The sequence below is a fragment of the Merops nubicus genome, unplaced genomic scaffold (genome assembly GCF_000691845.1).
Source record: "Merops nubicus isolate BGI_N331 unplaced genomic scaffold, ASM69184v1 scaffold9754, whole genome shotgun sequence".
Classification (NCBI taxonomy): domain Eukaryota; kingdom Metazoa; phylum Chordata; class Aves; order Coraciiformes; family Meropidae; genus Merops; species Merops nubicus.
This window is the reverse complement of record NW_008606186.1, coordinates 27,703-40,419: the sequence shown is the minus strand read 5'-3', so window position 1 is coordinate 40,419 and position 12,717 is coordinate 27,703. Positions and strand designations below refer to the sequence as shown.

The 12,717-nt window shown below is 41.8% G+C and overlaps 1 protein-coding gene across 1 annotated transcript in view; it reads left to right on the top strand.

The window, feature by feature from the left end:
• Nucleotides 1-421: 421 nt before the first annotated feature.
• The window catches only part of PPP2R2A (protein phosphatase 2, regulatory subunit B, alpha), a 35,138-nt gene continuing 22,842 nt past the window's right edge, over nucleotides 422-12,717 (top strand). The window contains exons 1-2 of the mRNA XM_008939569.1: nucleotides 422-458; nucleotides 1,081-1,155. Of these exons, the coding sequence (XP_008937817.1) occupies nucleotides 422-458; nucleotides 1,081-1,155 (112 nt within the window). The remainder of the gene's footprint in view (nucleotides 459-1,080; nucleotides 1,156-12,717) is intronic.

The following is a 12,717-nucleotide window of genomic DNA, read 5'->3' as shown; positions in this document are numbered from 1 at the left end:
AACTGTATTCCAGCATGTCTCTTAACGTTCTGAGACACTTGGTCTCTTTTGGAAAGGTTGTTTTGGGGCTTCTAATCGCCTGTCTTTGACTTTTTCCCCGTTAAGTTGGTGTAGAGGAGGGAAGAAGTCCCTTCTGTATTCTTTGTTATCCCCAAAGCCCCAGCAGAGCTCTGGATTAATGTGGAAATGCCATCTGTTGCTCAGCCTGTTGGAGTTGTGTTGAGGAAAAGTTCCATTTTGACAGTGGCTTTCAAGGGGGGAGGAAAAAAAAAAAGAGGCAAGCCCATTTCAGTCTCTTCCTGTATGGACTGAGCCCTGCAGTGATTTGTTCAGAATGAAATGCAAAAGAAATGGGTGGTGATTTTTTTGTGTGTTTTGGTGGCAGGGTTCAAATGAATCACTGCCTTCCGCCGGGGCAGTAATGTTCCTGAAGTTTTCTCTTCGATCCGTTTTCTACGGTAGTAGAACTTGTTCACATCAGATTGCTTGTTTGCTTTTCTGCTTGGATTTGCTGCTTTTTGTCTAAGGCTGAGTATTGCTTTCATTACTTCTGCGAAGAGGCTAAAATTGTGGTAAAATCTTTTTTCTTTAGAATTTAGAATGCAGGTTCGGTTCGGTGTTTTTGTAGGAGAAGGGAATGAGTAGCAGACTTGATTTCTATCGAATCAAAGATTGAAGTATTCTAAAAATCTGCAGCTTTTTCTGGCAGAGAGTGCTTGAGTTGCCTCTGTGTGTGTGTGGAGGGTGCTGACTCCTGAAGCAGCTCCCTGTGCAGCGAGGTTCGTGCGCTCTGGTGTTAGCTCTGGGTGGGAGTTGGCACTGCCGGTGCGGCTGCTGGAGGAGCCTGTGCCTGCCCTCGCTCTTGTGCTGGTTTTGACAAACCCTGCGCCGAGCGCTGGCAAACCACTGGTGACAAAAACAATATCTAAAGGAAAAGGTGGGGAGGGGCCGCTTGCGGCTGTGCGGCGGCGTTGCTGGGGAAGGAGGCGTGCACAGCCCGCCCCGAGACTGCGCTTGGGAACTATTGTGTGCTCTGCCTCTTGCCGCGGGGGTCTCACGTGTTTTGATTGTCTTTTTTAGGAGCCGGAGGAGGAAATGACATTCAGTGGTGTTTTTCTCAGGTGAAAGGCGCTGTAGATGATGATGTAGCAGAAGGTAAGCACAATCTTTTTTTTTTTTAACTGAATGTTTTCTGACTTCTCAGCTACTCCTTAGGCAGGGAGCCTTAAGTGCAGTCTTACTAAAATACCCCAGTGTTGCTGTCTGCAGCTTGAGCTTGAGACAGACATTTAATGTGGACTCGGATACCCAGATTCAGGATTAGATGATAGCTTGAGAGTACTGTTCAGCACACTTCTGAGAAGGGCTGAGTTCAGGCTTCTTAAATATTTTTCTGGAATTTGTTTTCTGAGATTAAGATTTTCTTGTTACTCAGCTTTTGATTTGTGTTTTCCCCTCATCTGCAAAATGGGCAATATGGGACATGCATTTCACAGGGAGGTGTGAGAATTAATTAAACGTTTGTATGCTTTGAAGATCAAAGTGCTAGATAAAGATCCAGTCATTTTGCCAAACTTTCCAGCTTCTGTTAACCAGAAGAGGAAGAAATCTGAACATTTCTGCATGCTTACTTGTTAAGTAAAGAGGGGTTTTGTCTTTAAAATAACACTGGAGGTTGCTTAAAACTTTTCTATGCTGGCAGTGACAAATGTCATCTCACACTAAGATGGCTGCCTCTGATTGTGACTGCAAAAAAGATACTTGTTGTTTTCTTTTACTTGGATCAAGAATCACTAGAGGAATCCACTTCCTCTGCTGCTCAGTTGCTGTGCTAGAGAGCAACATTTCTTCTTTTTTTTTTTTTTTTTTTTTTGAGGAAAGTCCCACTGACTTCTCAGCTTCTTTGGCCATAAAGTCCTGTTTGCACAAGACAGTCTGTAAGATCATGAGTTAACTTTTTTCTTTTGCAAGCAGTTGGCCTTGTCACTAATGTAATTCCTTGGGTTTTTTATCTCTTTATGTATCTTGAATGCTCTGACTTAGAAGTGAGATAAATGTTGTATTTAGAAAAGGAGTGACTACAGTTTCCATTATTTCCCCATGTGATGTGTGGTTCAAATTAACTTCCAAAGGCCAAAAAATCAGTATAAACATAAGTGACTTGTTTTGATTTATTGGCTGCAGCGTGTGGCAGAAGATGCACCTTCAAAGACTCCTGTCATTGACAAACTGAGAGATGGCTTTTGGAAACAAAAAAGCTCTATCAGGTTTTTTAAGATTAATTTAAAATTCTTCAGGAAGTATATTTTAAAGCTTAACCTCAAACCTACTTGTAAATTTAGTATAATATTTTCCCTGGCAGACCTTAAATACCATAACCTTTATTTTCATTCCATATCAAACTAAATCCTTAATGAAATACAAATATTGAAGGAGTTGTGGTTGTGTGGCAGGCACTTGGAAATAACTCTTCATTAAAACAGACGTGCTGACACGCATGTGGTAATAATGAACTTTCTATAGATATGTTTCTATGGTGAAGTGGCTTTTACAGGGATCTGGAAATGCAGAAGTTGGGACGTGCTCCGTCCCCGACTTCCTCAGCTGCTCTGGTGTACTGCACTTCATGTTCTGGCTGAGTACACGCCAGCCTTAGCTTGCTGACAGGTTGGCAGTGGCCTGTGTGTGGCTGGAGTCATCGTGGGTGGAGTTCGGGGAAGCCTTTGCTGTAATGCCTTCAGTTTCAGCAACCCACTCAGGATGGCTTCTGATCTTGTGGCCCAAAGAGCAGATTTTTGCTTCACGGTCAGCTCTGGCTGACTCAGGATGAGTCTTAAGGTGCGAATCCCCAGAACCTTGGCGTGCTGCAAGACATCCTGGAATGCCTAGGTCATGGAGAGAGGTCCCAAGGTTGGGGTTATACTTGGTTGTAATGAATTTCTTGAGTTGAAATTCTCTCCACTTCCTGTGTATTTGGGTCCCAAGATTCGTGCTGGAAATCGTTGAAGGCCAGCTGTCCAGTCAGAGTGCAAGCTCAGCTTCCATACTCGAAAGCTTTGAGTTCTTGTTGTGCTTTGTAATGTCTCCCCATGATACTGTTGGAAGGGTTAATAATGTATCAAGCTAGTCACATATTTCCTTTTATTAGCTGTATTTCCAGCTTTAAGGTTCATTGTCATGAAATGGAGCCATGTGTGGTTCTTGCAGAACTTGGAACAGCAGCTTGGCATGATTCTGGTTCTCTTTCAGAAAACCCAAGGCCAAGTTGACACTGGTTCTGTGTGTAGTCTGAGGACCCTTTTTCCCCTCCCTGCCTTTCTGCCTGCTTTCTTGTGGTGCTGCTTTCACCATGGGCAAGCCAAAGCAAATCTTGCTGTTTGAGATGTGATTGTTTAACCACTGTGGTCTGCAGGCTGACAAGTGTGGACTCAGTCATGTCTGTGACTTGAGGACAGTACCAGTTTGTGTACAGTAGTACCTAGGATGCAGATTTTCGGGCTTTTCTGCATGGCTTTAGAGCTCAAATTTTAAAGACTTAACTTCTGCTGTGGGATGCTAAATGTTCACTAAAAACAAAGTGAAGAAAATGAACCTGAAAGAAATGGGAGGTTTTGCTTTCCCTTTTCTTCTGTCCCTAATACCATGTAGCAATATTGATGTTGGAAAGCTAAACTAACAGAAGCATTCACCAAGACAGCTTCATCCCTTTAACTGCATGAATCAGTAGAGTGCAAAACCAGTGGCTGCTCTACCGTGTTCTCTGTGAAACCAGCCAGTGGAGAGTAACAGTGGCAGCAAATTGAAAAGCTTACTCAGAATGTTAGTACATAGCTTCCGGGATGTTTGAGGTCGGATCTGACCTTGTGACCTTTCACATAACGTGTATAACCTATAATTCTTCAGAAGCTCAGGCTAGAATGGCTTGCTATTACAAAGTCAATATTTGGTGGCTTTGATGGCTGAAACATGAACTCTGCTACGTACAGTTTTTAATTTTCTGGCTTTGCAAGCACTGTGTGATAGATGGATATGACAGCTCCTTTTAGAGCTAATGAGGGTGGAAGGGGAAGAAAGGGGGAAGCTGTTAGTAAAGGCTGAGGAGAGAAGATGGCAGTGAGTTTGTAGGTGGGTCCTGCCCATGTTGTTCTGCTGCGAGGAAGCTGCTCTGCACGGTGGCATACAGAGGTGTGAGGAGCAGAGAACTCACCTCTTCTCTTCTCTTGGCATGTGTGGAATTCATCCTCGGCTGCAAGCAGTGGCCTGGCCCTGTCAGACTGCAGAGTTAAGCACAGAAATCAGGTTATCAATTGAAATCTGAGTGTCAGCTTCATTATAATTTGGGTCCTTAATTTTAACTGATGGTAAAAGTTTTCCATGTTATGACTTCGCAGCCCACTTTGTAAGGGTAAGAGTGTTGGAGCTTGTGTTGCCTCTTTTTCTGTAATAGCCAATTCTTTGCTGAACACAAGTTTTCCTCCCTTCTTCATTGTATATTTGTTTTGCTGGAGCCCAGTCCTACAACATATCTGTGTTCAACCTGTTCCCTGTCCTCTGGAGAGTCCAGAGCCAGGACGTTGGATTAGCCAGGACTTCTCCAGTGGGGAACATGGAGTCGTCCCTGTTGAATTCAATCAGCAGGTTATCAAAAGCATCTCTAACGCATGGGGATTTTTTTCCTTTCTTTTGTGCCATCACTGTTTCAGTGTAAGTAAGACTTAACTATCCAGAAACACTTCAGAGCAGACATTACCGTGTCTTAGGGTTTCTTTCTATGATAATAGAAAAGGTTTACAAAGGTTGTCTGCAGCAGCTCCTTGTTTTGGGACTAGTTTGACTCTTATGCTGTTAATGTTCTCCAGGAAATGACATGATGGCAACTCCAGTTGGAAACAACTAAGAACTGTGAGTTTAAACTGTCTCTGAAAACTAGACACTTGCTTAATGGAATGAGTTTGTACTTCAGAACAAATTAAGTCAAATTTGTTTAATTACTTGGCAGAAGGAAGAGAGTCAGGCTGCTGTATCTAAATGTTCTTTCAAGTGTAATCCGAAGATATGTAAAAGTCAGATAGTCTGGGTCCAAGGCTGGGAGCCAGGAACTTAAGTCCTAAGCTTTAACCTGAGTGATTACCCCTCATCTTTGACAGGTTAACTGTTGGATGCCCGAATTGTCTCTGAAACAAGTACTGGAATATCTGCTGTGGGTGCTGATTGCTGACTTACTTTTGAAGTGTGATACTTAACCATTCTGTGCTGCTTTGTTAATGACCTATAACTTGTTTCACGTTTGCTCTTTCATAGCCAATACATTGCTGTAGCAGCGTGTGCAGATGATGAAGAGATGAAGCCTGTTACGTTTCTGTCCCTAGCCAGCTCCTGTGGTCAGGGGTAGAAACAAGAGTTGACTCTTCCCTCATTCAGGAATGCTTTCTGTATTTGATTCTAGGTATATTGTATCTTTCAAGTGTAATTTTATGTTTATTTTTAGCTGACTTTAAAATTGCAGAGCAGCTCTGGGAACTGTTGTTGCTTCGGTATTGGTAGATTGTCTTCAGTGCATGAAAATAGTTATCTTAGAGGAGGGAAAACTGAAGCCAGGAATGAGGACTGCTGCAAAAAGCTGTTACCAGACTCTGGAGTTGACCAGCTTCTCTTGGCTGACCAGAAAGCTTTCTCTTCACCAAGTAACATGGGTCTGTAATAGTGGCTGGGAGCTGGTGAGCCTCCTTGGGAAGGCTGGTGAGCTGTGTCCTACCAGAGCTCTGTCCTGCTGGCTCTGTAGGCTTGCCAACAACTGACAGGGGCATGGAGGGGTGTTGCTGGGATGGGTTGGGAAGAAGGGCTTCTCCTGAGCTGTGCTTGTGGGCAGGAGTCATGGAAGAGAGACAATGGCATCATTATAGGAGTTACTTGATGGGCTTTTTTAAAGAGGAATTGATGTAATAGGAGTGGAGGAAAAATTCTTAGAGAAAAGTAGCAAAGGTCTGAGAGGTTGTGATAATAATGCTGAAGAAAGATTGTGGTATAGTTGTGGGAGGGAGTGTAATTTGGATTTTTGAGGGCTGTGGTTGTGTTCTGGGTGCTCCTAAGGTAACATCACTTAGCAAGAGCAAGGACTAGACATAGGCTTGTTTTTAAGGGGCAGTTTGAAAAATGCTCTAAATAAATGGAAAGACCCAAAGTTATAGTCCTAGTCTCTATTCCTGAGTCTGCTTCTTTTAGCTCTTTTATGCTCAGCTGTTTGTAGAATGGCTGTCTGTATCTAGAGGGAGAAATAGGCTACTGTATTCTAGGAACTTCTGGTCTAGATTGACTAAAGTGTACATTTAAAGTGTGATGTCCCCCAAAACAAAGAGCATTTAGCAAACAGCAGAATAGTAAGTGGCTGTTTAGCTCCCTGGAATTTATTCAGCACTCTCTCTTGACACAGGGGGTTGGTCACTCGGGCACTTCAACATGTCAGTCATGCTGACCAGTATTGTTCTCACGCTTCTGTGAAGCTTTGCTGTTCCCAGAATCTTTTTGCCTTAAATTAAAAACTAGTTGGGAAAAGGAGTGATATTTTTATCATAAATATGGTGGCTGTAATGATCAAGCTGGCAGGACTCCCAACAGTACAAGTAAAATGGCAGTCCTGGTGGATTACATCTCTTGATCAGCTCTGTGAAACTTCACAGCCTTGAATTTTAAAGGTGTTACCTATATGCTTCCAGCTTGGGTATTTCCACCCTAGAAATGGGTTTCTGTGGCATCTAGAGATTCATAGAACATGTTTTGGAAGAACTAAAATGAAGAATAAAACTAGTGGATGCAGTGCTGAGGGAAGAGTTAAGAGCCATGCGTTCCTAGCTGTACTGGCTGGGTTTTTTTCCCCCCTCTTTTCTTTCTCTTCTGACTTGCCTATTTAGGCCACAGCTACATGTTTGGCAGCATTTCTGCTTAAAGAGGCACTCCTTCCCACTTTGCTGGCACAAGTGTTCATCTGACTGCACAATAAACTTGTTTGGGAAGCTGATGCAGCTGAAAAATACTTAAAATTGTGGTTTTGACTGGATTATTTTTCAGCTGAACCGAGCCCTGATCTGTTTCTCGGTGCTCTGTGTGTGCTTGTATGGAGAGTGGCTCAAAGGAACACAGGGAGCTCTGGAAGAGGGTTGGTCTCTTTGTAGGACTTTATGTACTGTTAACCCAAGACAACAGTCTTGAAGTGCTGTGCTACTAGAAATGGTAAAATCAACTGATAAAAAGGACTTTAAACCTTTGGTGTTCAAGATGCATACTTTGAACGTGTGCTATCTGAAGGCCAGCAATAGATTATATCTAATACTGATACTGTACTGAACTAAAATACTGACCAAATAAGATAGTTGGAGGTTTGGTGTGGTGCACCAGTGCTTAACAGAGATCATGCATCACTTCTTTTAGATGTAAAGACTGAAGCTGGTCCAAGTCTGTGCTGCTATTGAAAACAAACAGACCTATAGATTTTTTTATAAAGGCATAGATTTTTGTGTAAGGCAGTTGTCAAACTGCTGGGCATTGTGACAGGGTTTATTTGAAATTAGGTACCACATACACGTGAGCAAGTGCATATGCAGGGACACACGTACACCATGTAATTCACCACTATGTTACAAATAATCTTTTTTGACTATTTTTCAGCAAAACTGGGACATGTGGAGTGGGCTGTCTTCCTTCAGTGTCCCCGTGAGAGTTGTTCAGTATTGTTAGTAAAAAGCTGTATTAATAGCAGTGCAGTTTAGCTTCTGGAAAGTTGTAGAAAATGCCACTTAACTGGGAGATAGAGAACTTACTGATTGCTTTATGGTAAAGCACTTTAAAAAGATAATCTGCTGAATGATAATCTTCTCTTATCATATCCTATCTCTCTTAATATGGTTTGAAAAACCAATCCCCAGTTTGGGGTTTTGACTTCACCTCAGCCAGTGTATTGTCTCACAGCTACAAGCTGTCCTGTCGGGCCTCCTTTGCTTTAGTGTTCTAAGTGTGCATACAGTTAATCTGCTGTGTGCTGTACTTGTAGGGGAAGCATCGACTGCTGGTGGCACCAAGTCAGGGCTACTGTTTGTTCTTTCCTCATCAGGAAACACTGTGCTCCCAAAGCAATTTCATTACTGTAAGATGCTTTTATAACTGCCTTAAGGGCATTTTCCAGACCTTTTTTCATCCTTTCAATGCTCTGTAGTATGCAGTACCATGTATTGACAGTGTCAGAGTAACTGGGCGTTTGTAGAGACATGAAACTGAGGTTTACCCTTTCAAGGAAGTGATTGGAGTGAAAATGGTTGAAAAGTCTGGGTACAGGTGAGCACCAATGTTGTGTGAGTGAACAGAGACAGCAGTTACCATGCTTCTGTGGAGAGAAAGGGACAAGTACAGCAAGTATGATTCTTGATCCAAACCAATTTAGAACAATCTCTTTCAAGAAGCAGCAGGAGGTCTTAGAGTCAGAATAACTACATCTGGAGAGTTTTCTAGATTTTTCAGCTTGGGTGGAATGTGTGCAATTACAGCTTTGTTCTGTTGCTTTATATAGCTCAGTTCTGCTCTCTTACAGCGTGCAATAGCTAAATACTACTTCTGTGGGGTTGGTATGCAAGTAAGCTGGAAATAGAAAGGATATTGTCATTCTCTGATGCTGTTACATGAGCATTGCTGAAAATGGGGGAAATCTAAAAATGTGTCTTGTCTTCAGAGGGGAAGTACTGATGCTCTGTGTGTGTGTGCATATCTAATGATTTTATCTCCAGGACTTCATTTATGGAATATGATGTTGCTCGCTCTGTGGCTGCCCAGGCAGGGCTGTTTTGGGACATGGCTCTGGGCAGCAGGTAGTGTTAGGTGATGGTGGGCTTGCCTTGTTCTTCTCTGTGACTGGAAGGTTTTGGGGTTGTCAGATTTGCCTTGAAAGTGAAGGTGCTGGCTAATGAGACATCAGGTAGTGCTGTTGTGAACTGATAACATTACTGAAAATCATCATTTGAGGCTTCTGTGCATGGCTGTAATTCAGTTATGGAGACAGAAGTGGCTGTAAGCTTCTCCTCTAACTTATGCTTTTGTTAAGCACTGGAGGAGAAGTTATTAATTTGTCAGCCATTCTTTACAAAAACGTGTTTCCCTCTTGGCGATCCACAAGTGATAGCACCGTTAAAACCAGCATATTTAGGTCACATGGCAAAGCCCTTAGGCAGTTATGCTTGCATATACTTTTGGAGGAAAATTTTAGGGTCAGGAAAAGAGGGTTTAAAGGAGTTGTAAGAAAGATGGATTTCCCAGGCATACAGAATGTGATTTGTGTGGAAATGTTTCTTTTTGGATTTTCAATTGCAGTTCTTAAATTAATGCTCTGGGAATAACACGATGCCCAAATCACCACAGTTGGCACTCTGGTTTTGAAAACTTGAGAAAAGATAATTGCATGTATTTAGGAACAGTTAAGGTAACTGAGACTTTAGACTATAGTTGCTTATTTTAAATTTGGAGTAATTTCCAATATAGTCTTGTCTGTTAAATGCTAGTACCTGTATTTTAATTTTTTCCCTCTTGAATATAAAACCTATTCCATTCTTTGATTCTTAAAAAGAGTGATTTCATCTGGCCTTTCTCCTCTGAGTAGAAGGTTAGTAGAAGATGCTTTGCAGAAATTATAACCTGTGTGTGTTTGTGTATAGTGCTTATAAATGCAGTTTGAAGGATTTATCTTTTTCAAATAACTTAAAATTTTAAAGTCAGTTCTATACTGAAATAAATCTTTAGCTTGAACTCTCATATAATTCTCAAAGACATTTGTTTGAGAGTTCCTGGATTTTTTTTTTTTTTTTTTTTTCATTGAAATTGCACAACTAAACCCTAACTTCTCCAGTACTGTTCTTAGTGCATTGTGTAAGGATTCATCTATAGAAATACTGGAGATAATTTGAAAAAAAATATCTTGGATTGTCTTTTAGTAATCGCCCTGTTCAGCTTGTTTTGGAGTGAAGTGTGGCCTGGGAAAGGGAAGAAGGAATTGAAATTCTGAGTGCATCCTGACTTGCCTTTAGGTTCATTGTCAGTTCAAGTAGCTGCTGCTTCTGACAGAGATGGTCCTTCCCTGTAGCTTTAACAGCTCCTGGTGGAGCTGAGAGGGATGTTCAGGTAGCTGCAGTGATCCCTTTGGGAAGTGCACCTTTTGGGGGTGGTTGGGGTTTTTTTTGTGGGTTTTTTGTTTGTTTTGGTTTTTTTTTTAGGCAAATCTTCCTTTGTTACTTCTTTGTTTTTGAGAAATATCCGGGCTCTTTCATTTTACTCTGGACCATTTTGGAAGTGGTAACACACTCTTGAAAGCAGTGGGGGCTGATAACATACCAGTTCTGTCACTGGAGCAGAACACATGCTGTGCTTAACCCAGCAGTTTTGTCTCTGGCAATATTTAGATGCCTCTGAGGAAAGTGCAGTAGGAAGACAGCATTTAAAACAAAACAGCCCCTCAGATTCTGCACATCAGGGTGTTAGCTCCCTGTGGCTTGTGGATTCTTTCCTTGATTTGACCTGAAGAAGCTCATACAAAGCCTGGAAATAACAGACATCCATTTGTTTCTGTAGCATTCTCATCTTTCTGCAGTTTCTGAAAATGGGGGAAGGATATTCTGCATCACCATCTACATCTGTGCTACTGGGTCAACTCTCTGATCTGTTCATGTTCCTGCACAAGAGTTACCGGGCTTGTGTGTTGTGAGGAAAACTGGCCTGGCTGAGTGGCTGCATCCTGTGTAGGAGCACTTCTGGCTTCACCTTTCCTTTTTGCTGCTTGCTGTCATTTTGAAGAAGTCATTAAGAGAAGATCATGTCCCACCAGCCCTCTTCAGCCTTCTAGGCTCATCTATGTGTATGTTGAAATCCGCAACCTGATCTGGTTGGGGCTGTCCCTGCTCACTGGGGGGCTGGACTAGGTGACCTTCTGAGATCCCTTCCAACTCAAAGCATTCAACAACTCAATGAAATTCTCCTTCCAGAAGTTTTACCATTATGTAGCAGTCAACTAGGAGTTGTTTGGCACCTTCTGACAGAGGCTTCAGTTTCTTACAGAGCTGTTACTGCTCTTTCACTTTTAACTAAATTCAGAGTTTAAGTTCAAATTTAATTATTGGGAGGGAGGAGAGATTGACAAAGAGGGAGACTAAAAACTGAGAGAACTGGAAGTAACCATCCAGAGCTGTTTCATCTGCAAGGTCACTAAGTCATTTTAACTGCTCTGTGCTTTGTTTTCCATGTCTGTGAAACAAGTGTGCCTGTTCCTCAAAGTGAACTTCCCAAACTTTTTAAAGTTCCTGCAAGGAACTTTGACATCCTTGCAGGACAGTAATACTGTGAAATACTCTGTCTTGTTTTCAGCTGTTATGTAAGTCTTCCAAAATCCAAAGAAAAAGTGCTATAAATAGAGAGGGTGAGAGATATAAAATAGTTAACGTAAAGTGTTTGGCTCAGATTGGTAAGCTATATATATTTATTTTTTTAAGATGTGTTATAAATATAAGCATCTGCCTTACTGAGTTGTTAAGGTTTGTAGATTCCATTTTGCATTGTTTAGAGAAATGAGTGTTAAGAATGTCTGAAAGTCCACGTCAGAAACTAGTATTGGCCTCTGTTTAATAAATTATTTATTTTAGAAGCTGAGGCATGTACACTTGGGCCAGAATAGAAACACAGGAAAATACTTGCCAAGTGGGAGGGGAAAAAGAGAGTAGGCAACGGGTGAAGGGAAAACTATTTTTTCAGGTTTTAAGTGCCACTATAAGGTACAGTAAGTATTAAAATAAACTGGTAGGGTGAAAGCCCACAGTGAGTGAAGTAATGAGAAATTTTTATTCTGCAGTCACTTAATAGTCAGAACAGTGTATTCATCTCTGCTGGAAACGTCAGTTGTACTTGTGACCTTCACAGGCGCTGGGCTCTCCAGCAAGCTGCCTGAAATTCATCTACTGAGTGCCTCCCTCCCTTCCCTTCTGGTGGGTGAGGGTGATTTTTGCTTTCATTTTCCTTCCTGAGGAGGAGGCAGGCACCTTACACGTTGTCTGAGTTACAATGCTGTCTTGCATTCTACACATGGAGATTAAAAGCCCTAGAAATTTCTGGCCTTAGCTTTTGCACCTGAAATAAAAACTTGGGTCAAAGATTATATGAGAGGAGTCTGCAACAGTGTGCTAGTTTCCAGGAGCTGTTTTCTGTATCTACAACAGCACTGCACACCAGGTCACAGAATTCTAGGAGCTCGTTCTGAAAGGCATTGCCAAACTGATACTTTTCTAAAACACTGCTACTCATTTTTAACTTGCAGTGTATATTTTGGAATGGGTTCAGCAAAAAGAGAAGGATATTCCAGTGCTCTTAGTCTGTGGTATTCTCAGTGACAAGAAAGGCATTGCCTAAAGGCTTCTGTTATGTACATGCAGAACAATAGCACAGTATGTTGTTTCCAAATATATTGTTATTTGCAAACAGAAAACTTAACCACTGGCTTTTCTGTGCTGTGCAGCCTATTGAAATTCTGGCTGAGATTCCAGCAGAGATTTTTCTATAAATAGCTCTGTACTACTTCAGAACACAAACAAGCCCCTGAAAAGATCTGAAGTAAGGTCTTCTAAGGGAACTGTTTAGCCTCTGTTATTAGTGTGTACTTGGGTGTAGGGGGATGGTTCTATGGGCTGAGGTGGAGAGAGC